General features: G+C 47.2%; 1 protein-coding gene across 4 annotated transcripts in view; it reads right to left on the bottom strand.

Annotated features, from left to right (window-relative positions):
- Positions 1 to 25932, bottom strand: part of DOCK1 (dedicator of cytokinesis 1) — a 458484-nt gene that overhangs the window by 287254 nt on the left and 145298 nt on the right. For all 4 annotated transcript variants that reach the window (XM_081267092.1, XM_081267094.1, XM_081267093.1 and 1 more), the window contains exons 24-25: positions 13903 to 13973; positions 11301 to 11407 (exon numbers count right to left, since the gene is read on the bottom strand). In XM_081267092.1, the coding sequence (XP_081123218.1) occupies positions 11301 to 11407; positions 13903 to 13973 (178 nt within the window). The remainder of the gene's footprint in view (positions 1 to 11300; positions 11408 to 13902; positions 13974 to 25932) is intronic.

Raw genomic sequence — 25932 nt, 5'->3', positions numbered from 1 at the left:
AGAGACCACGCCCAGCCCCTTCCTTACAAGAGAGCTTGGCTTTTGCTACCACCAGTCACAATTTTTGACTAACAAGTGATGTAATTGGTGTGTAAACCTTAACACAGTCACAGTTCTATAAACCATAGGAGCATAATTTCAAGACTTCTTGAATCTGTATTTTTCCTGGACAGCAATCCTAATTTGACCACAAATACATGCACTTTTATTTGTTCTAGACTAGGTTGATTTTATTTTTGGTGAGGAATAGAAACAAATGCTTTAGAGCAAAAGAACTTGTGGGTGTTTAGGAGTGATGAGAGACAGGGGCTGGGGAGCCTTGCTCCTACCTGGGACCCCACAGAGGAGCCCCAGTGACTTGCTCATGGATGCATTAGGCCACGTCCACAGGAGGACCTTGCAGAAGGGCTGGCACATGCAGCAGCACCTCAGTTAAACCCACTGAAGGCAAGTGCTGCAGATCTAGACACAGGAAGAGCTCATTTAACTGACTCCAGTAGGATCAGGGGAAAAGACAAAGACAACTATATTTTTTACAAATTAACAAGAAACTGAACAAAGCATGGAAATCAGAGCCATCATATCTCATCAAAAATGGTTTGGCTTTAAATGTTTATACTAAATGTGGCACAGAATATTTTGTAAAAGTAATGACATCTTTGCAGGAGCAGCCCAGACAGAAGATTTCAGCTGATAAATCTTTCCTGACAAGGAGGTAAGACGGCAGTCAGCTGCATGGGAAAGGCAGAGAGCTTGCAAATGAAAGATATCAAGACTAACTCTGCTGCCCTATCCAGAGAGACTCCTAAAACCCAAGCTCAACAAACGAGACCATTTTCACACTGGCCAAAGCCTTCTGAAAGGATTCCAGGCAGCCACGACAGTTCAGAAGCACATTTGGGCTGCCAATTATGGTTTAGACAACTCTACTGATTGGGAATTCCGGAGCTCCTTGTAAGACACAACACTTTCGGCTAATTTTGGCTCACTAAACCCACAATAATTTTAGATTCATAGATTTCATATAAATTTCACTTACTATGTTAGGTATGAATTCCTATTAAGATCAAACCGCTAGCTCTATACTTAAAAAGACAGATTAATTATTTCAAAATATTCTATTACCCACTAACTCCTCACGGAGCTATGCCACGTGTTTATTGATTCACTGCATAGTTCCAAAAAGGACTGGAGTTCGTCCATGACAAAGACTCGTGGAAGAAGAGTGAAAACAGAAACTGGGCACTGTGGAGAGGAAATCAGTCCCCGGGCACCTATGCTGAGATGGTCACCCAGAGCGAGTAGTGAGGTTCCCAGCAGGCTTTCCACCAGCTAGAGAGAGAGTAAGTGTCCACAAGAGAAGGGGGTATGTCCTTCAGATTTCATCTTAAAATCACTTCCATTTCAAGTAATTTTAATCAGTGCATATTAACTATACAGAATAGTGTGCACATCTAAAAACATCATTTGATCAATTCTCTCCCCAAGACATCCCTCCCCTTCCCCTCCTCCCTCCCTTGTTCTCTTCCTCTATCCCAATGGTCTTCCTTCTGACTTCATAGGGTCCCTTTTTATGCCTATCTTTTCTTCTTCCTTCCACTTATGAGACAATACATATGAGAATACACTGAGACACACTACTCTGACTTATTTCATTCAAAATGATGGTCTCCATTTCCATCCTTTTTCCAGAAAAATGCCATGAGTTTGTTCTCCTTTGTGCTGAACTAAACTCCATTGTGCATATATGTACACTGCATTTTCTTTATCCACCTGTGAATGGATACCTCGCCTGGTTCTGTAACTTGGCTATTGTGCATTGTGCTGCAATAAACATAACTATGTACAGATTTCTAACATATGCTGGCTTTAAATTCTTTTGGATAAACACCAAAGAGTGGTGTAGTAGGATAAAAAGGTAGATCTATCTTTACCTTTTAGAGGAACTTCCATGCCAATTTCCCTAGCAGCTGTACTATTTTACATTCCCACCAACAGTGTGTAAGTGTGGCTTTCCCTCTGCATCCTCATTAGTAATTATTGTTATTTGATTTTTTTTTTTTTTTTTTTGGAACTGATGATCGAACCCAGGGGTTCTTAACCACTAAGCCACATCTTTTTTTATTTACTTTAATTTCGAGACAGGGTCTCACCAAGTTGCTTAAAGGGCCTAAATTGCTGAGACTAATCTAGAACTTGCAATCATCCTGCCTCACCCTCCTGAATCACTGGGATTACATGCACCTTTATTCACCACTGTGCTTGGCTATTATTTGTATTCTTAATAATTGTCATTCTGACTGAAGTGAGATGAAATTCCAATGTAGTTTTGGTTTGCATTTTCCTGAGGGCCAAAGATATTGAACATTTCTTCACATAAGTGCTGGGCATTTATACATGTTTAGAAAAGTGCCTGTTCAGTTTGTTGGCTCATTTACTGACAGAGGTATGTGCTTTTTGTAATGCTAATTGTTTTGAGTTCTTCATATATCCTGGATATTAATCCTCTTGTAAAAATAGTTTGTGGAAGATTTTTTTTGCATTATATTGGTTATCTCTTCACTCTGTTATTTTTTTCCTTTACTATATAGAATCTTTTTAATTTGACACTATGCCATTTATTTAATATTTCTCTTATTTCCTGAGTTACAGGATCTTAATCAGGAAGTCTTTGCCTGTGCCTATATAGTGAAGCATTTCTTCTCTTTTTTTCTTCAAACAGTTTCAAAGTTTCTGGTCTTAAAATCTGATCAGTCAATATTATTACAGGGAAGTGTATGTTACTTCCTGTTATTTTGTTTTATTCCTAATACTCATTTGTTATTTGTTTTTCTAATGTGGTTCTCCCCCATGCTTTCTTGGTTGTTTTTACATTCCTGTGTGTAGGATTCCTTTAAGTACCTTCAGAAATGCTGGCTTAGTGTTCATGATCTCCTTTAGTTTATGCTTACCTGGGGAGGCTTTCATTTCTTCTTCAACTCTGAAGGATATTTTTGCTGGATACAGTACTGTAGGTGGCCAGTTATTTCCTTTCAGGGCTTAAAATACATCATTCTGTGTCCTCCTGACCTTTAGAGGTTCTGTTGAGAAGTCTGCCATTTTTCTGATGGGTTTGCTTTTATAAATGATTGGGTAGGTTTCTCTTGCAGCTTTTAAATTTCTTTCTTTCCTCTATATTTTTGAAATTTTAACAGTAATGTGTCAAGGAGAAATTCTTTTCTGGTCTTGTCTCTTTTGAATTGTAAATGCCTCCTGTACCTGAATGTCTATTTCCTCCCAAGATTAAAGAAAGTGTCTGATATTTTTTACTGTTCTCTATGTCAGTAGTAAGAATCTCCTCTGCTTCCTCAAGGCCTATAATTCTTACATTTGGCCTTTTAATGTTGTCCAATAGCTCTTGTATATTCTGCTCAGTTTGTTGTGTTTTTTTTTCTTATGATTGTCTAAGTGTTCTAATTCCTCCATCTTTCCTATCAGCCCTGATATTCTTTCGTCTGCATGATCTAGTCTGCTGGTAAGACTCTTTACTGTGATTTTTTTTTTATTTGACTAAGTGAGTTTTGCATTTTGAATATTTCTTATTCTTTTCCAGAACGTCTATCTCTTTACTGAAATTCTCTCTCATACCCTGCATTTTCTCCCTTAGATCTTCTCTTAATTCATTGATTATTTTAACCATCAGTTTTTTTGAATTATTTGTCCAGTATTTCCACCACTTTATTATCTTTGGATTTAGTTGTTGGGGAGTTTTAACCTCTCAGAGACATCTTACTGCCTTGTTATCTCTTATTATCTGCATTTCCATGTTGAAATTTCTTCTGTTGGGAGGGAGATCTCTACCATACGAGGATCTTGTTAGTGAGCTTCCTTCTTTTTATGATATGCCTCAGGCTGAGGGTTTATCTCACCCCCAAAGCACCCATCCAACATATTCAAAGTGCTGTTTGAGTCTCAATACCATCTTGAGAAGAAAGAATACCCATCAGAACCAGCTACTGCTTTATAACAAACCATATTATCAAATATCGTAAAAACTGACTGAAAATGTTTCCCACCTCTCCACTAACCAAAGAAAAGAAAGGGGAGTGATTACATAGAACATGCTAAAAAACTAGGCCATAGAAACAAAATTAATATTATGCTAAACAGAAAATAGAAGGGAAAGAGAAGGAAGGAAAAATAGGAAAAAAGGTACAGTAAAAAAGTGTGGAGGAGGGAAGAAAAAGAAGAAAAAAGAAGGGGAAGGAATAAAAATGAAAGAGAAAATACAATATTTAATTAATGAATATTTACAATCATATAAAATTATAAAAATAACAAGTAGTGACAGAAACCCAAACCAACCAAATAGAAAACAATACAGGTGAAATTTTAAAAAAATGTGTGAAGACAACAAAAGCCTCCTTGCCAAGGTGTTTCACAGGTAGACTCCCTCCAGGTACTTGTGAATCAGCCAAGTCTCAGAGGTGTGGCAGGGTCCAAGCTCTGGCTGCATAGCCTCTGACTGGCTCTGAATGCAGAGGCGAAGTCTGAACAGCCTGGTTCCGAGATGGAGTGGATTGTGCATTCCCCCCACATCTCCATCAGAGTCTTGCTGCAAAAGACACTGTGAAGCTCAGCCTCTGTATCCTTCCCATCCAGTCTCCACCACGTCCTCCTCGTCCAGGACCAGCCGAGGCAGCTCAATGTATTATTCTGGGCCTGTGAGCGGGCAGCCACTGGGGACTGTGTCCTCCCCAACTTGTTAGCCAGCTCCCCCTCTGGTGCAGGGGGCAGTTTCATGTGCTCTCGGAGGTTTCTTGGTGCCTGGGGGAAGCACTGTTGGCTGGGTAACCGCGAAGACTTCACACCACCCTTCTCCTCCAGTGTGACTTAGGTGGCTCTGGAGATTCCCTGGCTAGCCTGCGAAGCTGTGAGCACCTTGGTTTTGCAAAGGGGCTGGCACTGGGGCATCCCCTGCCTAGCGGGCTGAACCCTATTCTGAGTGGACAGGATGCTCTGTGTGTACCCCTGAGTTTTCAGGACAGTCGAATGGGCCTTCCTCTGTTCCCTCTGCGTGTCAGTGGGTTTCACTGGCATCTCAGCTCAAGCTATCGCACTATAAAAATTATCCAATGGCTTGCTCCAGCTGTTTCCTTCATGCTACTCTTGGCTGTGGTCTCCAGGGGAGATGAAGATGCAGGGGATTACAATTCCCTAAGGCACAGGCTTAGGGAACAGGGCTCAGGGAATCCCAACTAGACAACTAGACGGCTCCCTGACACACTTCTCTGCTTAAAACTCAAGAAAAACACAATTTGTCTCATGCATCTGCCCACCGTGCAGTTCTGAGTTCAGCGAAATTCAGAATGACCTTCCTGCTGTTTCTGTAACCGTCTTGTTAAATATGCCCTGTCTGTCTGTCCCTTTGTGTGATCCCTCCACCTTGACCTGCCTGGGTACCAACTGCAGGTACAGGTGCAGAACTGATCACATTGCCTCGCTCTCTGTTCTAGGAACCAAGTCTCTGTCTAGTGTTGAACCTAGTGTGTCCCTCAGTCACCCAGCTCACTGAGCAGCTCTTCTCCAGTGACTTCAAACCTGAACTGTGGAGGGGTGGGACGCACAGCCTGTCTATGCTGCCCTTCCATCTTCTTGGGTCTATTTTAAGTATTTTTACTGAATCTTTTGTGTTTTAGGCCCTTACTCAAAGGGAACTCAATGACATTTAGAACAAAGCTTTGCAATACAAATTTTGACATATATGTATGTCCTCAAGAAGGTCTCGGTCACATAACACTCGACGAAGGTCAAACACAATTCACAGATGATCCACTGACAAGTGTCATTCACTGACAGCTGGCATTCATTGACAGTGCTGAAAAAATGTGAAAGTTGTCAGAATCAAGATGAAGTCACTTATGTCAACCCATGGCAAAAACACGTCAGAGAAACCAGGATGCTATGAAGGAATAGTCTTAACAGAACTGCCTGATAATGATGATCACACAAGACTCCGACAGATCCATGCCAGGGCAGGGACCACCTTGACCTGTGCAAAAGGACCTTCCATCACGACACCTGCTCGGGGCACTGTAGGATGGACACACGTGTCACTAACCACTGTAGCCAAGGGCTGTTGTTCCAAATATTTGAAGTGAACCTCCCCATTTTTATCTATGAAAAGACCCTTTGTCTAGCCTCTGTGACACACCCAGAGTTTACCGTGGCATATATGTTGTGTTCAGCTATGCTGGCTCTTCCCAAATAAGATATTCTTTGGAGCGTCTCTTTCTTTTCTTCTGAGGTTGGCATATCTAGTGACTGCTGAGGGAACAGAGGCAAAACCACCTTCAGAGAGAGCCACCGACTCCTGGAAGCGTCTTTGAGTCCCCCATTTCCGCGGCTTGTCTTTTTCTGCCTGGTGGATCTTCTCTCAGGTAGAAGGCCCCTTTTTTGGAAGAGGACTGCTGCTGATGGTATCTTGAAGAATTCTTTCATTAAGGAACAAGGCAGGCCTCCTTTAGGCCATCATTACGGTGAATACTCCCACTAAGGGTCTCTTTGGGCAGACACTGTTCATTTTCTGAGAGAGAGTTTAGGGAAAGGAAATTCTTCAATTTCTTGGCAACTGGGGCAGCAATGGGAGAACTTAATTCAAACCCATCAGAGTTAGCTGTGCCTGGAATTCCTAGGGACAGGTCTGGTGGGGACTCTCCAGGCAGCTCTGTTCTTGCCTGGCAGGGATTTCTCCTGCACTTTTTAATATAATTGAGCTCCTGGTAACATCTTATGGCCTTTCTCTGGTGAATTCACTTTCAATTCTGTGTGCCTGGCTTCTCAGTTTGGTTTGACCTACATGCCTGATTTAAAATTTCTTGTGAGACTCCCTGAGAGATTCTTAAACAGCAATTACAGGCTTAACATGTAAAGGGTTTTCAGGTCTCTGTATTTTCTTTCTTCTGCTGATTTCACATCTGTTGACTCTTTTGCTTATATTAAGATAACTTTATTATTCAAGGTTGCCTGAAGTTTCCTATTTCAGATAGTCCTAGTAAAATGCAAACATCTAAGAGTTAACTCCTAAACTCATTTGCTCAAAAGACTATAAATAAAGACCTTCAAGTTTATCCATATGATAAGGTGACCTTAACTGTTCCATTTTTTTAATAAATATAATTTAGATACAACTCTCTTCTTCTAAACTGATAAAGTTATATTACTATATTACTGTCTCCTCAATTTGTTGGTAAAGTAAAAATGAAGTTGTCTTCAGAATTGTTAGTACATATTTTTGCTTAGGTATCGTGGCTCAACAGGGTTATATCTATCTCTGTCAAATGTTTAGGATCATGAAACGACAAGTCTGACCTAAGAACCACTATGCAGATGAGAACAGAGTGCATTGTGGGTTCTTCCCGTCTATCAAGTGTAGCATCTTAATGTTTAAAGGTTTTCCTTGACAAAGAAGTAACATAAAATGGCAATGCTCATCTAATTCCTCAGTTTTCATAAGGAATCTGGGAATCATTGCTTAAAAATAAGCAAATGAAGTAAATATGCATGAGGTAAATGCCTCTGAATATAAATATAAATTCAAAACTTCATAGCTACTTAAATTTCATGAAGTAAAGACTATACATGTTGGCCTACTGACATATACCCTTTCATCAATGGCTGGCATATGACGAAAAATTCAAGGTTTCTTCCTTCCTGAGTCTTCACTAAAAATTACCAAGAGTTAAAAATTCTGGCCGAGCACAGTGACACAGGCCCTTAATCCCAGTGTCTCAGGAGGCCAAGGAAGAATTGCAAGTTCAAAGCCAGCCTCAGCTACGGCAAGGTGCTAAGCCACTCAGGGAGACCCTGTCTCTAAATAAAATACAAAATAGGGCTGAGGACGCGGCTTAGTGGTTGAGTGCCCCTGAGTTCAATCCCTAACACACACAACAAAAACTCTGATTAACATGTCATTTTATGTATAAATAACAAAGAAACCAAGATGTGTTTGGATTTTTTAAAAATGTACTTAAAAAAAGACAAAATCTTTTACTAAGAAATAATTTTATCTAAATTTGAAGATTTTAAAGAAATGTTCTGAAATGTAAATTTGAGAAAGAAAACAAGGCAGAAAGTAGCCAGAGAGCAGGAGAGAGAAACAGAAGAGAGATGCAGACGAGGATCTCCTTTTGCTGGGAAGATTAAAAAAGAGATTTCTTTTTCCATAGAAAGGGATCTATTTATAGCAAATAAAACTGCTATCCTGATGTCGAACGGCTGGACTGTTCCAAAATGGGAGAAAAGAACAAAGGGCACAACTAACGGCCACAGCACGCTGGAGGCTCAGAGCAGATCCCAGGGTTCTACAGGACCAGTCTCCGGAGAAGAAACAGGTGTGACCTAGTCGGCTACCGTCTGTGAAAGTCATCTGCAGGATTCTGAGTTTTCACAACATTCATACACCGATATAAAATCTGAATCTAATTCTCTATTTTGAAGCAACAAAATTTTCTTAAAATATTGCTCTGATTTTAGTAAAATTCACAAAAATTGGCCTGGGAAACAAGGACTTTTTGTTTTAGCAAGTTCATATCATGTTTTCGGCTGTCTTTATTAGGTTTCTGATGGCTTAGAAAAAAAACAAAATCTTAAAAACAGTTAAAGTCTTTTTAAGCATCTATTTGTTTTAAAGTCTTTTGAGAGATTATTACTGGTAAAAAAGCTTAAAACTAAATGACTACTATTTGACAATGATGTTTACTATATATTATTAATGTAAACATTCTAAGATTGTGCAAGGTCATATGAAATCTTTTAAAAGTCTGATGGCCTGGCATGAAGGCTTCAGTCATGACTGGCATCTCACAGCACTGAATGCAACAAAAGTCACTAAATTTTCTTGTCATCTGCTGAATTCATCAGAATCTAAAAATGCCTATTCTAAGTCATTTGCAATACATAGTTTTCATTCTTCCTTGAAGCACCTGTAATCAGATTCATAAAAACACTCTAACAAATAATCAAGCACAATTTTCTGATAAAACAAAACTCACTTTATAAACAAACTCGTTTTCCTTTCAAGTACCTTTGGTAAAAATTAGTCTGACTATAAAGAAAAAAGATAATGTTGCTTGATTCAAATTATTACACAGACTGCCGTTTATTCTCCTGTGGGTATTTCTGGATTTTCCTTTGTAAATTTGTACCTGTTGCCTGTCAAAACCCTGCAGAAATACAACTCCTGGTAGAACAGCCTGGCTCAGCGCTTTGAAAAGACCCCCATCTCACCAAGTGAGAGCGCCAACTGCACTGTGGCTTCACCTGGGAACCGCTCCCCTGATCCTCCTGTTTTAGATGGGACGATGACTCCCAGTCACTAATCACTTCCGTCCCCAATGTGGGAGCAGAAGGACAGCCCAGAAAAGCACATCCCAGCAGCGATGGCCAATCAAGCCCCAAGTGTGAGAGGGCCAATTGGCAGTGTGTTCAGGGAAGAATCTTGATCAAAAACAGAGAACATGGAAGAAATGTGAAAGTTGTCAAAATAAAAACGGACCCACCGTGTCAACCCTATCAAAAGAAGCAAATTATGAAAGAAGGGTCAGCAGCTCTCAAAAGAATCTGCCAAAACTGTAGGCTTTCTCAGAGCCACGGCAACCCTGTACAAGGAGGAGCTTCACCAAGACATCTGCCCAGCCACCGACCACTCACCTCGGGCTGGTAACTCTTGGCATCAGTCATTCCAGCCAAGGATTACTACTTAAAATTCCTGCTGGAATCCTCCTCATTTCACCTCTAAACCCTTCCCCTGGCCTCAGCCTCCTTGCAAACACCCACAGTTTGCTATGGAACACATATTCCCAATGCAATGCTCTGAGGGTCCAGAATAAATTTCATAATTCTTGGAGAATCAATCTCTGTCCCTCTCTCTATGACAAATATGTTTGTCTTGGCACTGAATGGTGAGTAGATGGAACATCTACCTAATGAGACCTACGTATAAATTTTGGAGAATTTACTGGCTCCAGTATGAAGCATAGTCCATACAGGCATGACCGCGGAAGCTGGGTCCCAACATATCACCTCCTCATCAGCCTTTCCCTTAACCCCATGCAGTCCCTAGGATTTGGAACAGTCACCCAGGGAGTAGACAATTCAAGTACCAGCCTCTCAGTGGGATGAAATACAGGTAGTCAGAATTAATGGCCCACTCTAGATTTGTGTGATTTCAGTCTCAGACGGCGGGGACAGTTGACTTTCTTTTATAGAAGTGAGAAACGGGGTTCTGGCCAGAGAAAGGTCTACATGAAGGGGCTGCACAAAGCCACCCCTCCTATTTTTCTTCCTCCAGAAGAACACTCCCACCCAGGTGAACTCTTAATGTCATCTCTTAGCATAAACATTGGCAACAGGCACACACTCCAGTGATATGATGAAGGTGAACCAGCAGGCAAACATGGTGCCCACCAACCCAGAAGGCACAGAGGACTGCACCAGACAGTGCCTTCTCAGTCCGGCCAACAACCACTCAGCGAGCATTTCCCAATGAGCGCTGCTCGTCCGCTGGAAAAGCACAGAGGAATCACAAACAACACCAAGCCTGGGGACAGAAGAAAATGAATGGAGAAGCCCAGCATCCAGACACAAAAGAAAGAGAATAAATCTATGCCATCAGGATGTCACTCCGCAGACCTCACACCTGTGTCCAATAAATGAGGAAGGTTAAGGAATTATGCACAGCTTTTAAGCTTTCAATAAAACTGCCTGACAAATGTAAAATATTAATTCAGCCTGTCCAAACAGAAAAAAAGTGATTAATAAAAAGGATGGGGAGATCATGAGGAAAAATATAAGGTGTTCTTCAGGATAAATGAGTTGAGGAATCATCAGAATTCATATGACTCTGAGCAGGGTTGGAAGAAACCCTGTCAAAGATGGCAAAGTTCAGATGATGACAGAACCATTACTTCTAAATTTAAAGAAAACCTGAACTTTTTTTTTTGCCATCATCTCAGTGGAAGCTAGTAATTGCCACCCCAGGATAGACAATCCCACAGTTTAAAGACCACAATGTATGCTGATTGTCCTCAGGCTTTGGTGTGCACCTAAATGACAAACTACCACCTTCTGCACTCATTTCCCAATGAGCTGCTACTACACTGTGCCAATCACTGTTCTCTTGTAAGGGCTACGTCTCCCTGTCCTGCGCTGGACCTGTTTGAACCACATGCCACCTCCACTCCTCACGGCAGGGAGGAGGGAATTCAGAGGGGCCACGACTGCAGACGGTGGATCCCGTGACGATATCTGTCATAACTCACCGTGATGGGTGAAGAGGTCACTGTGCACAATCTCAATCAAGCAGTAGAGCTTCTGAATGGTCAGCAAACCCATGGGGATGTTGAGGATGAACTCGGTGAACATTTTACTATGAGGAAGAACATGAGCAAAATTCTTGAGACACACACAGCAAACAACCCGGTGCTGTTACAAGACAGGAGTTCCCTGACATGCCACTGGCATGCTGGACAAGCCCCTCACACAAGATTGGCCAAAATTACACACATCCCCCAATAAATGTTTTCTTTTTTAACTCACAGTCATTAAAATAGCTATTATTCAAGTGACAGGCAATAACAAGCATTGAGGATTAAAGTAACCGGAGCCCTCCCGCCATGCTGGTGGGGGTGTGAAATAGTACGGTCACTTTGGAATGTGGTCTGCTATTTTCTCAAAATGTCAAACATCGTCATCGTGTAAATCAGCAATTCCAATTATTAATTATAAACTCAATAAATGAAAGTATATATCCACACAAAAACGTGTATAAGACTCCAAGTGACAACACTGTTCAATGGTACTGAAAAGGGAGAAACCACCAAATATCCATGAGCTGGGGAGGAGATGTACACGTCTGTCCATAAAATTCATCCAAAAAAAGAAGCAAGCACTGACCCTTGCTACAACCCAGGTGAACCTTGACATGTGACGCTAAGTGAAAGCCAATGGTGAATGAGCCCATTTATGAAACACCCGGAGAAGCTAAATCTACAGATACAAAGAATAAATGGATGTTTGCCTAGGGCAGGGGTAGCAGTGAGAAAGGACTGGTAATGGCACGAGGGATCTTACTGGGGAAATAAAATGTTCTGAAACATGCACTAAAAAATCTATTGAACCGAACACTATAAAAACAGATGGCTTCAGAGTATTCACCTAGTATTTCAATAAAAACACTTAAAACTTTCCTTTCACAAATGGCCAGAACCATGAAGGAATACCAGAGGAGCACCCCCTGGCATCTCAAGGAAAGCAAGACGAATGGGAAGTTCTGCTCTTGGGTCAATAGGCTGGTCCTGTCAAAGGCTAGTTCCCAGCACTGCAAAGTCTGGGTATGGAGACAGTGGAGACAAACTAATGGAATGTCAGTTTGACCTTTTGGATTTTAAATATCCATTAAAAATCTTTTAAGAAAATATAAGAACAAGTAATTCCACTTCTTTGATTATCCTAATGATGTACAATTAAGCTACAAAAAAATGCATCCCTGTATATTTTGTAAAGATCAAGAGCAGACTTCACTCGGCACCCTTCAGGCTGCACAATAGTTAGAGGCCCTTTCTTTATAATCAGAAAGCCAGGGTTGGCCTTGAACCAGTGCCACTGGCCAGCTGAGTGACTGCAGAGAAGCAAAATTAGGCTAATAATAGAACCAATGTCATGCCATTGTTGTAAAGACTAATCGACTCGCACATGGAGGTGCTTTGTGAAATGCCCATTTTGTATGGAGAAAGCACATAATAGATGTCACGTCTGTGATTGTGGCTTAAGCAAATGATGGGCCAGCATAGAACGGTACACCGTGAAAGTCATTAATAATTACGATGCAGAAGAGGATTTGAAGACACAGGAAATAAGATGTGTCAGTGCAAGAGTGGTCCTAAAGAAAAGAAGGTGGGCCTCTGAGGGGGGTGTGTGCAGCGTGTTAAGGATCCAGGTCTTTCTGTGTGTCTGGGCAGTGGACTTAAGTGTGAATTTTTCTCTCCTGTGATCACTTCCACTTTGTTAAAACATGGGTCGATGATCCAAGCAGGAAAACATACAAACATGACTTTTCATGTCACATTTGAAAGCAGTATAAAAGGGACTAATGGGGACAGACGTGCACCAAGAACAGAGGGCCTCGGCAGGACTTCCCTGGAGCTCCAAGCATGAAGCTCGAGCAGGGACAGTGACTCTGCTGTGCTCCTCTGATGGACAAGAGGCTGATCCCCCTGAGCACAGAAGGATGGGAGCAGAGTATGGCCGCACCCCAGACGCAGCTTCCACGCCTCCCCTGTTTCTCCAGCCCTGAGCTCTCCAACATGTGCTGGATGTCTTTGAGGGCTGTATAGAGACACCACGGGGTGACATGTTCCAGGGAAAAAGGAAGGACCTGGTCGCTAGTTCCCTCCTCAGTGAAAGCCCAGTGGCTGTCTCCCTCCCAGTTTGTCTTTGGGGATTTAAAAAATTCTTGTCTGATTCTTCTGCCTGACGTTCTCAGCCCCTCCCTCAGGAGCTCAGGAGAAGCTGCACCCATTATAAAGAAGGGGAGGTGACACAAGAGCAGGAGCACACCTATGTGAGGACTTTCAGGTGCTGAAAACAAAACAAAATGAAACAAAAACCAACAGCCACAAATTGAAAATCAAAACCTAACCATGCAAAATGCCCAACTGTCGTATTCCCAGTGCCTGCTGATGGGTGACAACTTTCCCACACAAAGTCATAATTAGCAAAGTGATAGACACCAGCAGCAGCCCATGCCCCAGGACGGTCCAGGGCACTGACCTGTGCAGATTCGAGGCAGGCCCGGAGCATGCCCCGGACGACACCAGCCCCAGGAAGGCGTGATGGGTGAGCACCCGCCTGATGCCTAGTTACCTGAGCTCCTTGGGGTCGAACACCAGCTTCACATCGTTGACGATGGTCGGCAAGTACTTCAGGGCCGCCCCCTGCAAACCAAGAGGAGAGAGGGCTGAGCCGAACGCAGAGGGCCAGCGTTGGCAGAAATTTCTAATTCCTCTCAAGACCACAGACGTGGCAAGAAGAGAACTCTTCAGACAGAGGCTGACAGCTGAGTGTGAGGAGAGGGAAGACAGCTCCTCCAGGCCACAGAAGGGCGGGAGCTAGCAAGGAAACGCCCCGCAAGAGAGTTCAAGGGACAGCAACAGAACCCACACCTAGCCCACAAGCAGAGCACCGCCATGTCACTAATGTGGCATTAAGGTGGCCTCCTAAAAAGGCTTCACACAATGAAACCAAGATGGCCCCAGAAGACCTTCTCGCTTCAGCAATGCAGACAAAATGCCCTCGCTCCATCCTAAAACTCGTCTCCTACACACCTGTGTATCCCTAGTTAAGGAATCATTTTGTTCGTTAGTGACAAGTTCTGCTTTATCTAGAAAACCCACAGCCTTGGTCAGTAAGTACAGTAATGGCAATCACAGACCCCGCTGCCCGCATTGCATGGGGCTCGGGCCCTGCGCAGCTCAGCACTAATTCTAGCCGACCCACTACCGGGAGTTAGCTGTGTTGGAAGAAGCAAGTGACAAGGGAGACATTAATTACGCTGCCCCTGTTCACACAGCAAGTAATGAACTAAGCTGGAATTAAAATTCAATTTGGGGTATGCCGCAGACCCAAGGCCTTTGCTACACACTGCTGGGGAACGTTCCTGGATCTTAAGCGTCCTGACCTGGCTTTGCCACCTATGACCCTAATTCCTTCATGGAGGTAGGCTGAGTTCTACCTCCATGAAGGAAACTGGCCCGTGCCAGCTACATCAAGGGACTGCATTAACACTGAGATTCAAATTGAGAAGACAACAGGACACCCTGTACACACTGGAAAATATTACAGCCATTACGTGAACAGTTGTTATTACCACCCTCCAAAAGCAAGTAGTCAGAAACTTGCCCCAAAAATATTACCCTGGGGCTGGGGATGTAGCTCAATATGCAGCTCAATATGCAGTGGCTTGCCCAACATGCAGGAGGCCCTGGGTTGGATCCCTGAACATATGCAGTCAATGGATTTGCTACCAAAGTTCACTGACCCCTACCAATGCCAAATAAATTCCATTCCATAGCTCACATGTATACAAAAGTTAACTTCAAATGCAGCACAGATCTTACATGAAAACCTTGGAACTATGAAACTTCAGGAGAGAACACTTGTGACTCTGGGTTAAGCAAAGACTTGTAAGATGTGATACTAACAGCACAATCTTTAAATGAAAACATCCCAACAAAAGAGCTTGGACTCTTGGAAAAGTGCTGTTTAGATAACAAAACCGGAGACACACACAGCACCGGGAGAGTGTTGCAAATCAGGATCTGATGGAGATTGGTATCCAGGATGTACCAAGAGCTCTGAAAGCTCAGCCATAAGAAAACAATCCTCCACTGCCACCAAAGGCTGGGGGGGGGGCACTTCTCTGAGGAAGACACATGGATAACAGATAAGGACCAAGCAACTTACTCAGCACCTCTACTCATCAGGGAAGGGCAAACTAAAATGACCACAGTGAGAGACCACGACCATCCATTAGAGAGGCTAAAAACAACTCGTTGCTGGTCTGAGTGCAAAATTATTTAGGAGACTTTAGAAAAGAACATGGTGGTCTCAATGTGAGCCATGAGTGATCCCCGAAACTGGGTAGCTGCACTCCTGCATATTTACTCAGATGAAATGAAAACAGATGTTCACAAAAACCCTGCAAGTGAAAAGTTGAGAGCAGCTTTATTTATAATCGATAAAAATTAGAAGCAGCCCAAATGTCCCTCAAGAGGTGAACCCACACCATGGAGCTCCACTCAGTACCACAGAAAGAAGGGACGACTGACCAACACTCCAGGAAGCTCCGACGCACCCAGGAGGAAAAAACGAGGCTAACTTGAAAGACAACGTGATTCCATTCCAGGCCAATCTGGAAAGGGAAAACCTGAGTGGTGGCCAGGTGGGAGAGGGGTTGTCTGCAGTGGGAGCGGGTCCAATCCAGAGACCCTTCGGCAGGGCAACTGAGTTACGCTTCTGTGGAAAGCTACGAACTTCCCAATAGGGAGGAGTGTGTTTTACTGAGTGTAAATTATACCTTAATTTGAAAAGTGATTAAAAACATATTACCTAGATTATGCTGCCCTTATCAGGTATGGAAAATGCCTGACAGAAGGCTGAGCACGAGTCCCATCTCTGGTGCCCAGGATGGAGGATCCAGAGTTGAGTCACTTTTAATGAGTCTGAGTTTCCTGATCTACCAAACGTGAGCACCCTGCACACGCCAGACATGTATCTGGCTGCTCCTCTAAACTGACGTGTGAAATCCTCATGGCAACCTCTGGAACAGGTCCAGGATCGTCCCCTGTCACCCATGAGAATGTGAAGGTGCAAAAAAGCAAAGTCATTTGCTCAGATGGGCACTGCTGGGATTCGGAGCAGCCTGCCCGCTCCAAGGCTGGTGCTGCCAACCCACTGCACCACCTTCACTGCACGTCCCAGCACTCCCAGGCCAGAGGACAGGGGCAGGGGACAACTTCCACCCCTAAATCTCCACTGCAGAATCACAGGCACGATGGCTGCTCTTTCCGCTGGTAACCCAGCCCTCAACGCCAACCCGACTGAGGGATTCCAATTATCTGCAGGGAGCTGCAGTCGAACAGCATTAACTAGGAATAATTTCATGCCCGTTTCAAACGTTCTGCTTCAACTACCTCAGAGTCAGTTTGAGAAACTAGAAAATATTTATCGTGACATTTAATAATAAGCGTTTGCACAGGCTGATTGCTTTCTGTCTCTTAACGTGTCTCGTTTAGTTTGTGGATGTCCAGAGGGTGAGAGACGGCTTGGCTTCCTGCATTTTATACCGTACCCAACAAAGCATCCTCTGCCTACAGCCGCTTCATAAATACCACTTCACAAGGACAGAGCGACAGCAACACACAAGAACAGGCCTTTGTGGCCTGCCTGCCCAGGGGCCCCTTCGGCCACCCAACCTGTGTTAACCAGGATGGGCAGAGGACCAGGACAGCCAGGGCTCCCGGGCTTCCCTGCCCATTCCCCAGGCCTCCCACACCAAGCGTGTCCTCCAAGGAGACTGTGCCTGCTGAGGCAAGGCCAGGGAGGATCCCGCCATGCTGGCCAGCCCAGAGCTCTGCTCCTCCGACCAAGACCACAGACACCACGTTGTACAGCAACCATGGCTAAAGGACAACAGGGAGGAGCCACAGATCTGAGTCACAATGGCAGCAACCTGTTCTTAGGCCACCCTTCCTATAGCATGGCTGCCACCTCACCTCAGAGCACCCATGACTCACACTCCCCTGAGCCCTCCTTCCCAATGTCTTGGGTCCTCCCTACATGGGGGGGTCCCTGGGGTCTCCCCACATAACCCTTCCCCCTCAGGAACATCACCTCCTATAAGCTACCGACGCCAAAGGCTGATCTTGGAGGCCGTCTCTCCTGCACCCTGCACCTCTAACCCACAAAACCCACTCCTGCATCCCGCACCCGTAACCCACAGCGACGACCTCTGGCGGGCTGTCCCAATGACACTGCCAACTCCACGGCCTCGGATGGAGCCCCGCTGGCCATCCCTTCCCCAGGGAACCACACAACTGACCCCTTGCTGCAGAGCAGAGGAAGGTTGGTCCACCTAACATCGAACCTCCACCTCTCCCTGGCACAGCCTCCCAACTGGCCTCCCTGCCTCCACCCAGACCCCTCGTTCAGGCTCACTGAACAGCAAGAGAAGCCCTCCTGTTATGTAACTTGGGTGACACCCTCAGCTCTTGGGATACATGTGACCCATTCAGCATTCTCAGGGTCCCTAGGCTCCAGCCTCGATGCCCGGGGACTGGCCCACCAACAGGACCCCCTCCGCCTATGCCGAACCTCTTCAGGTTCCCAGGTGGGCCAGGCTTTCCTGCTCCTCAGAGGCTCGTCCACCGCGATTTCCTCTTCCTGGGTCTCGGCTCCCCTCCCGCATCGCAGTCCCCAGCTCAGTGAATCCATTTCCCCTCAGTCCAGAGCTCAGACCTCATTCCACAGGACACAGGGATGCTGGGTCAGGCACCTAGGGCACTCACATCCCCTCAGAGATCCCAGGTTGACTGCCCACACCCCCGAAGACAACAAGCCCTTTGGGAATGAACACAGCGGGCCTAGTCACTCCCCTGGTCTCCCGCACTCCTCACAGAGAACACAGGCCAGGGCTGGCCCCCATGACTCCCAGACCACCTCAACCTGGCACAGCACCTCTTGATTTTCAAGGAAACCACCCCCCACCCCGCCTCTGCTTCCACCTCGGTCACCATCCCTGGGGGGAGAGGAAAGGTGCAGAGCCAGCAGGGCAAGGTGCTCAGGGGCCCACCCTCCAGGCCTCCTCACAGGCGCCACCTCCTCACTGGCATGTGCCACCCTGCCACCACTAAGGACCAATCTCCAGCACTTTGGACTCTCTTTGCACTTGGCATGGAAAGGCTTGGGCAGCCCCTGGGGAGCTGGACAGCTGTGCTACACTGAGGTCTCTGTTGAGAGAAGGGCTGCAGCTTCAAGAGCCTGGTGAGGGGCACAAGCTTGTGCATAAGTAGGCTGGTGGGTAAGTCAGGGGCACCCACCGGAGACAGGTGCGGGCAGGATCTTCTCTGCAGAGACACCCCCAAAGAAAAGTCGGAGTAAACCACACACGGGAAGAGCCAGAAGGAGAGTCTACAGAAAGCAGGGCCCAAGGGGGCTCAGGGCAGGCTCTGGCCAGAGGACAGAGTGCACAGCCTACCTCCAGCACCTGCCCAGTCAATGCCAGAGGGTGCCCTTTTCCACCAGTGCTGCCAGGTAAAGCCATGGTGCTTTCAAGGACCTGCCTCCAGGAGCTGCTGGGATGGAAGGGTGGTCCTGGCTCAGGAGGCCCTATCTGCAGGGAATGCTGGGATGGAAGGGTGGTCCTGGCTCAGGAGGCCCTATCTGCAGGGACTGCTGTCGATGGAAGGGTGGTCCTGGCTCAGGAGGACCTACCTATGGGGGCTGCTGTGGATGGAAGGGTGGTCCTGGCTAAGGAGGACCTGCCCATGGGGGCTGCTGGGATGGAAGGGTGGTCCTGGCTCAGGAGGACCTACCTGAAAGGGCTGCTGGGATGGAAGGGTGGTCCTGGCTCAGGAGGACCTACTGCAGGAGCTGCTGTGGATGGAAGCGTGCTCCTGGCTCAGGAGGACCTACCTGAAGGGGGCTGCTGGGATGGAAGGGTGGTCCTGGTTCAGGAGGACCTATCTGCAGGGACTGCTGGGATGGAAGGGTGGTCCTGGCTTAGGAGGACACACCTAAAGGGGCGTCTGTGGATGGAAGGGTGGTCCTGGCTCAGGAGGACCTGCCTATGGGGGCTGCTGGGATGGAGGGGTGGTCCTGGCTCAGGAGGACCTGCCTATGGGGGCTGCTAGGATGGAAGGATGGTCCTGGCTCAGGAGGACCTACTGCAGGGGCTGCTGTGGATGGAAGGGTGGTCCTGGCTCAGGAGGACCTGCCTGAAGGGGATGCTGTGGATGGAAGGGTGGTCCTGGCTCAGGAGGACCTACCTATGGGGACTGCCTAGACGGAAGGGTGGTCCTGGATCAGGAGGACATGCCAATGGGGGCTGCTGGGATGGAAGGGTGGTCCTTGTTCAGGAGGACCTATCTGCAGAGACTGCTGGGATGGAAGGGTAGTCTTGCTTAGGAGGACCTACCTGAAGGGGCTGCTGTGGATGGAAGGGTGGTCCTGGCTCAGGAGGACCTACCTACAAGGGGCTGCTGGGATGGAAGGGTGGTCCTGGCTCAGGAGGACCTACCTGAAGGGGCTGCTGTAGATGGAAGGGTGGTCCTGGCTCAGGAGGACCTACCTACAAGGGCTGATGTGATGGAAGGGTGGTCCTGGCTCAAGAGGACCTGCCTATGGAGACTGCTGGGATGGAAGGGTGGTCCTGGCTCAGGAGGACCTGCCTCCAGGGGCTGCTGGGATGGAAGGGTGGTCCTGGCTCAGGAGGACCTACCTGAAGGGGCTACTGTGGATGGAAGGGTGGTCCTGGCTCAGGAGGACCTACCTGAAGGGGCTTCTGGGATGCAAGGGTGGTCCTGGCTCAGGAGGACCTACTTCCAGGGACTGCTGGGATGGAAGGGTGGTCCTGGCTCAGGAGGACCTACCTACAAGGGCTGCTGGAATGGAAGGGTGGTCCTGGCCCAAGAGGACCTGCCTATGGGGACTGCTGGGATGGAAGGGTGGTCCTGGCTCAGGAGGACCTGCCTCCAGGGGCTGCTGAGATGGAAGCGTGGTCCTCGTTCAGGAGGACCTACCTATGTGGGCTGCTGGGATGGAAGGGTGGTCCTGGCTCAGGAAGACCTATGCAGGGGCTGCTGTGGATGGAAGGATGGTCCTGGCTCAGGAGGACCTGCCTATGGGGGCTGCTGGGATGGAAGGGTGGTCCTGGCTCAGGAGGACCTACCTCCAGGGACTGCTGGGATGGAAGGGTGGTCCTGGCTCAGGAGGACCTACCTGAATGGGTGCTGTGGATGGAAGGGTGGTCCTGGCTCAGGAGGACTTATCTGCAGGGACTGCTGGGATGGAAGGGGGGTCCTGGCTCAGAAGCACCTACCTGAAGGGGCTGCTGTGGATGGAAGGGTGGTCCTGGCTCAGGAGGACCTGCCTATGGGAACTGCTGGGATGGAAGGGTGGTCCTGGCTCAGGAGGACATATCTGCAAGGGCTGCTGTGGATGGAATGGTGGTCCTATCTCAGAAGGACCTGCCAATGGGGGTTGCGGGGATGGAAGGGTGGTCCTGGCTCAGGAGGACCTACCTGAAGGGGCTGCTGTGGATGGAAGGGTGGTCCTGGCTCAGGAGGACCTACCTACAAGGGTCTGCTGGGATGGAAGGGTGGTCCTGGCTCCGGAGGACCTACCAATGGGGGCTTCTGGGATGGAAGGGTGGTCCTGGCTCAGGAGGACCTATCTGCAGGGGCTGCTGTGGATGGAAGGGTGGTCCTGGCTCAGGAGGACCTGCCTACGGGGGCTGCTGGGATGGAAGGGTGGTCCTGGCTCAGGAGGACCTACCTATGGGGACGGCTGGGATTGAAGGGTGGTCCTGGCTCAGGAGGACCTGCCTATGGGGGCTGCTGGGATGGAAGGGTGGTCCTGGCTCAGGAGGACCTTCTTCCAGGGACTGCTGGGATGGAAGGGTGGTCCTGGCTCAGGAGGACCTACTTCCAGGGACTGCTGGGATGGAATGGTGGTCCTGGCTCAGCAGGACCTGCCTATGGGGGCTGCTGTGATGGAATGTGGTCATGCACATGGTAAGCTCAGCTCAGGCTCTGAACACAACACCAGTGCTCAACAGACCTTGGCCACTGCCACCTCCCACAGTGGCACGCGTGGTTTGTGGATACACACACAAAGACTAACCCAGACACCCTTATTGTGCAGACCTCTCAAACCCCAGTCTTCATTCAGTTGGGACTTTCATTTATAAAGGGTTACATACCATAACAGATACTGAGTAGAACTGGTCACCAAATCACAGAGGTCAGGATGATAGAAACGTTTACGACTTTTCTGGTTTTGTTTGGTTTTTATTATTGAGGGTAAATCAGTGGAGGTCTTCATTTAAACACATCAGTCAGGCTCTTGTGAACTGTCACAAGCAGCTGAGATGCCACCCTCCCCCAGTGCTGCCTCAGGGCCTCCCATAGTGGATGACCACCTGCCATCTCATGGAGATGTGCTGTGAGAATAACTGTGGGGCAGTGGACAGTGTCAGTGGATGTCCCCAGAGACAGAGCCAAGTAGACTGGGTACCTCTCAGTCCATCCCCACCAGGCTGGGAACCACTGTCCCTACCCTGAGTGGATACACCTGGTGACGTGCCCAACCAAGAGCAGAGAAGAACCCCGGGGATTTGGATGAAATCACCACTTTGAGCTTTGCTCATTCGTTTCCTGTTCTTTAAGCCATAAGAGAACTTACAAAGGAATGTTTGCTTTTTCAGCAAGTTATTTCTTCACATTTGATTTTAAACCCAGCAAAATTAACTTCCCAGCTTGAGTTTTTCTTTGAACTTGGTGAAGCTTTCATCTGTCCACCGGAGGGTGGACAGGTCCGATTCTAAACACATTTAGGCTTGAGGCAAGCACACATGTGCACTGACCCACTGACTCTGAGAACAGGCGCTCAGGCCTCCGCAAGCACAAGCCAGACGCACCAGGGATCCCACTAGGCACTGACTGAAAGCCAGCAAGCCGGGGAAGGACACCAGAGAGAAACTTAGAGTCCTGGCTGCTGGTAAAGCTATTTCTACTTGTTCTAAAAGACAGGCTGTTGAGTGTCCCTCTTAAAATCAGGTTCATCCCCATACCAGGCAGTCAGGAGCTCATGGTACTCAGCACTCCCAGCTCTTGGGAGGGAAAGTGAGGTCAAAATGGAATCAAAGGGACAAGGGACACACTGGGACCAAAATATCAGAGGGAAAGAAAAAGAACTCCTAAAAGCACTATGAAGGGGCAGAAAATGCTAAAAGTTTTTTAATTGCTAAAATAGTGCAGGTTAATGATATTAAGGAAATTTTATAGTCTAAGCAAATTTAATTGTCATGCATCTCATGAGATTGCCAACTTAATCCAACAACAAAAAAAAATGTACTTTCTATCTAGCATCCGTTTAATGTTGTAAGTATCTCTCTGGCTAAAAATATTACTACTGATGATGATTAATAGATACTATTTTAGGGTAAAGTTCAGGCGACATCATTCAGTATAATTATTTTAATTAAATCCATTAGCATATCTTTATATAAGACGAGGAGAGCTATCAGTGATACAAAATAAGTTTTTCTTGAATAATGTATGAAGCAATTATTAATTTACATATTTCTCAAGAAAACGCGTATTAAAAGGATTCCATTTGGAGGTTTTGAACTAAAATATATGGTGTCCACAAATTCTCCTTTCAGACTTAAGACTCTGTCTTTGGAAGATGTGGGACAGAGCCAAACACTCTCACAAGAACCAGTAATGTGAACAGAGAAAAAGGGAGCCAGCCCACTCCCGCCAGTGAGGGCCCAGAGTCCAGAAGAGCAGGGGTCTTAATAAGACGGGGTGGACGCTGGACAGGCAGCCTGGCTCTGCTATAGGAGGAGTGTCGGGCCCTCGGGCGACTCAAGGGTGTGCTCCTGTGGTTAAGTACTAGGAATCCAGAGCAGAAGGAAGAATGAGGCCAGCGGCCTCATACACTATTAAATACAGACTTCCCACGCCTCCCGTACCTAAATCCAAAAATACCTCCTCTCCAGATCTTCAACATCCGTGAAGCAGATGCTGGTCGCTAAAACAGCCCTGCTCATCTCTCCCACCAGCACTGAGGTTCACTCAACCCCAAGTGTCAACTGTGATCCTGGGGGGACTGTTCCCATAAATATCTCCATGATGACCCGTCACAAAGCCTGAATAAAAACATCAATAAGGGAAGCGCAAACTTACCGATATTTGAACCCAGATCAAGCTCCTGTGCTTGCAAGTCCTTGGTTATGCCACCTTGGAGAAGACTGGCACAGGACAGGGGCTCTCCAGAGTTTCACATGATGGTGGGGGGCTTCACTATTTAGAACTGTGTTCACCACCAGGGATCTTGTCCACAATATGTCTACACACACACACACTCACACACACTTCCTGGCCCAGTAGCTGGGTCACAATGAATGCCCACAACATAAAAGTCCTCGGCCCTCAGTCACCCTTACAAGACCCAGGTCAGCAGGTCTGAGGGGCTGGTCCACTTTAGCCACAATGACCATTTTCCCTGTGTCCAGCCTGGCTAAGCAAGCCTCCTGTTCTCTCACACGCAGTCAGAAACGATGCTGGAACAAGCAGTTGAAGCCTAAACCTGATCCATTCCCTCGTCCCCAGTGCTGGGCACAGGGGAGACCAGAGGGAATGTAGCCGAGGACAGAGGTCAGGATAGGAGCAGGGATGACGCAGGGAGTCAGGGCAGATCAGCAGTGGCCCAGCAGGGCAGAGATACCTGAAGACCACAGGCTCAGGAGCAAGAACCATGCAGCAAAAGTGGAGCAGGAGAAGGAGAAAGGGGTGGACGAGCCAAGCAGGGTGGAGGAGCCAACCAGGGCGCACGCAGAAACAATCCCTCTTCCCGGGAGCCTCTGCGCTCGCCTAACCTCCTAGGATGTACCTGACAGCAGGTAAGTCAGGCTAAATGGGGAATCGCCCAGTCTATCAAGAATAGAGCTGACTTTAACTCCTGAACTTCTCTCCACTTGTTTTCTCTGTTTGTCTTTGGTAACCTTTTACCAGCTCAGTTAGGTAGACCAAGAGCTCAGGAGGAGGGGAGCCATTCTGTGAAGAGGCCTCCAAAGCCCCCCAGGGGGTGGAAATTGGTTACCTGTCTAGACAGCTTCCAGGAAGCCAGACAGGACTCACAAATGACAGAGAAGTTCTAGAACACCTGAAACCGCAGTGGGCAGATTGGAAAACATAGCACAGTCCACTCGCATCTAATTCACGGTCTGAACCATTCAACAAAGTGGAGCTTTTGTGAACAGCAGTGGGTGGAGGAAGGGACAGGTGTAGGGACAGGGGCAGAAGGGTGCAGGGAGACCTATAGGCTGCCGGGGCACAGCAAGCCCAGCCGCCTTCTCCACCATGCTGACCACCTTGCTGCCCCCACTCCAGCCCACCAGGGAGGGCAGCCAGGGTGTGCAGACACCCAGCAGACAGGGGAGCTGAGCAGGATGAAGAAGGACCCTGGGGTAGAGGAAGCAAAAAAGGGATGCCCCACCAGGATGGCCCTGCCACTCGACCCCATCTGCACCCCAGCCCCTGCAGCAGGGAACTACCCCAAAACATGTTCATGTCCTGACCCTTGAGCATGGTTTGAATGCCCCCCAAGTTCACACTGAAATTTAAGCACCACTGTGACAGGATCACAGGACACATCAACAAGAGGCGACTGGACTCTGCGGGCTCCTTCACAGGAGGGATGGGGTCATAGAAGGGCGAGTTCTCACCCTCCTGCTTCCCTGGGTGATGACACACACTGTAAGACACTGGCTCCGTGGTGGTGGAGCTGTGAGCCAATAAATTTCTGCTCGTCATAAATCACCCAGTCTCAGGTATTCTGTTATAGCTTCACACAAATGACTCAGACACCAGATACCGTGACTACGAACTCATTTAGAAACAGAGCCTTTGCAGATAACATTAAATTAGGCTTCAGATGGGCTCCAAATCCAATGGCAGACATCTTTTTCAGAGAATACAGAGGGACCCTTGGGTGCAGAGACACACAGAAAGAATGGCATGTGGGCTGGGGTTGTGGGCTCAGAAGTAGAGCCCTCGCCTACCATGCGTGAGGCATTGGGTTTGATCCTCAGCACCACATACAAATAAAATAAAGATATTGGGTCCACCTATAACTAAAAAAAATGTGTTAAAAAAAAGAAAGAATGTTGTGTGAAGACAGAGGTAGAGACTGAAACAGAGGATCCAGGAGCCCCAGAGCCAGAGGGGCAGCAGAAGATTCTACAGAGAGAGCACGGTGTTGGACCTCTGGCCTCGGCACCCATGAGACAGTGAACTTGTGCTGTTCTGAGCCATCCACCAGGCCAGCCCTGGGCAGCTAACCCATCATCCACTCCAAAAGTGGCCAAAAGAAACCGTAGCACAAGGACTTTCCCACTGATCACAGCAAAAGATCGGGGGCTGTTTTTATTTTCATTCTGTTACTGACCTAAATCTTTGTAAAATATAATAAAAATGAATTTCTAGAAAGCAGAAATGCCACCTGGATGGCACAGCAGTGTCAAGACACTAAAGGTTCCCAGTGCTTCTCCTCGCAAAGCCCATCGGCCTCACCGTGCAGGACAATCACGACCCACATGTTGTGTTTGTG

This window comes from Spermophilus citellus (genome assembly GCF_964194105.1).
Source record: "Spermophilus citellus genome assembly, chromosome: 15".
In the NCBI taxonomy this organism is placed as follows: Eukaryota; Metazoa; Chordata; class Mammalia; order Rodentia; family Sciuridae; genus Spermophilus; species Spermophilus citellus.
The sequence above is the reverse complement of the archived record's forward strand: the minus strand, read 5'-3'. Positions and strand labels throughout refer to the sequence as shown.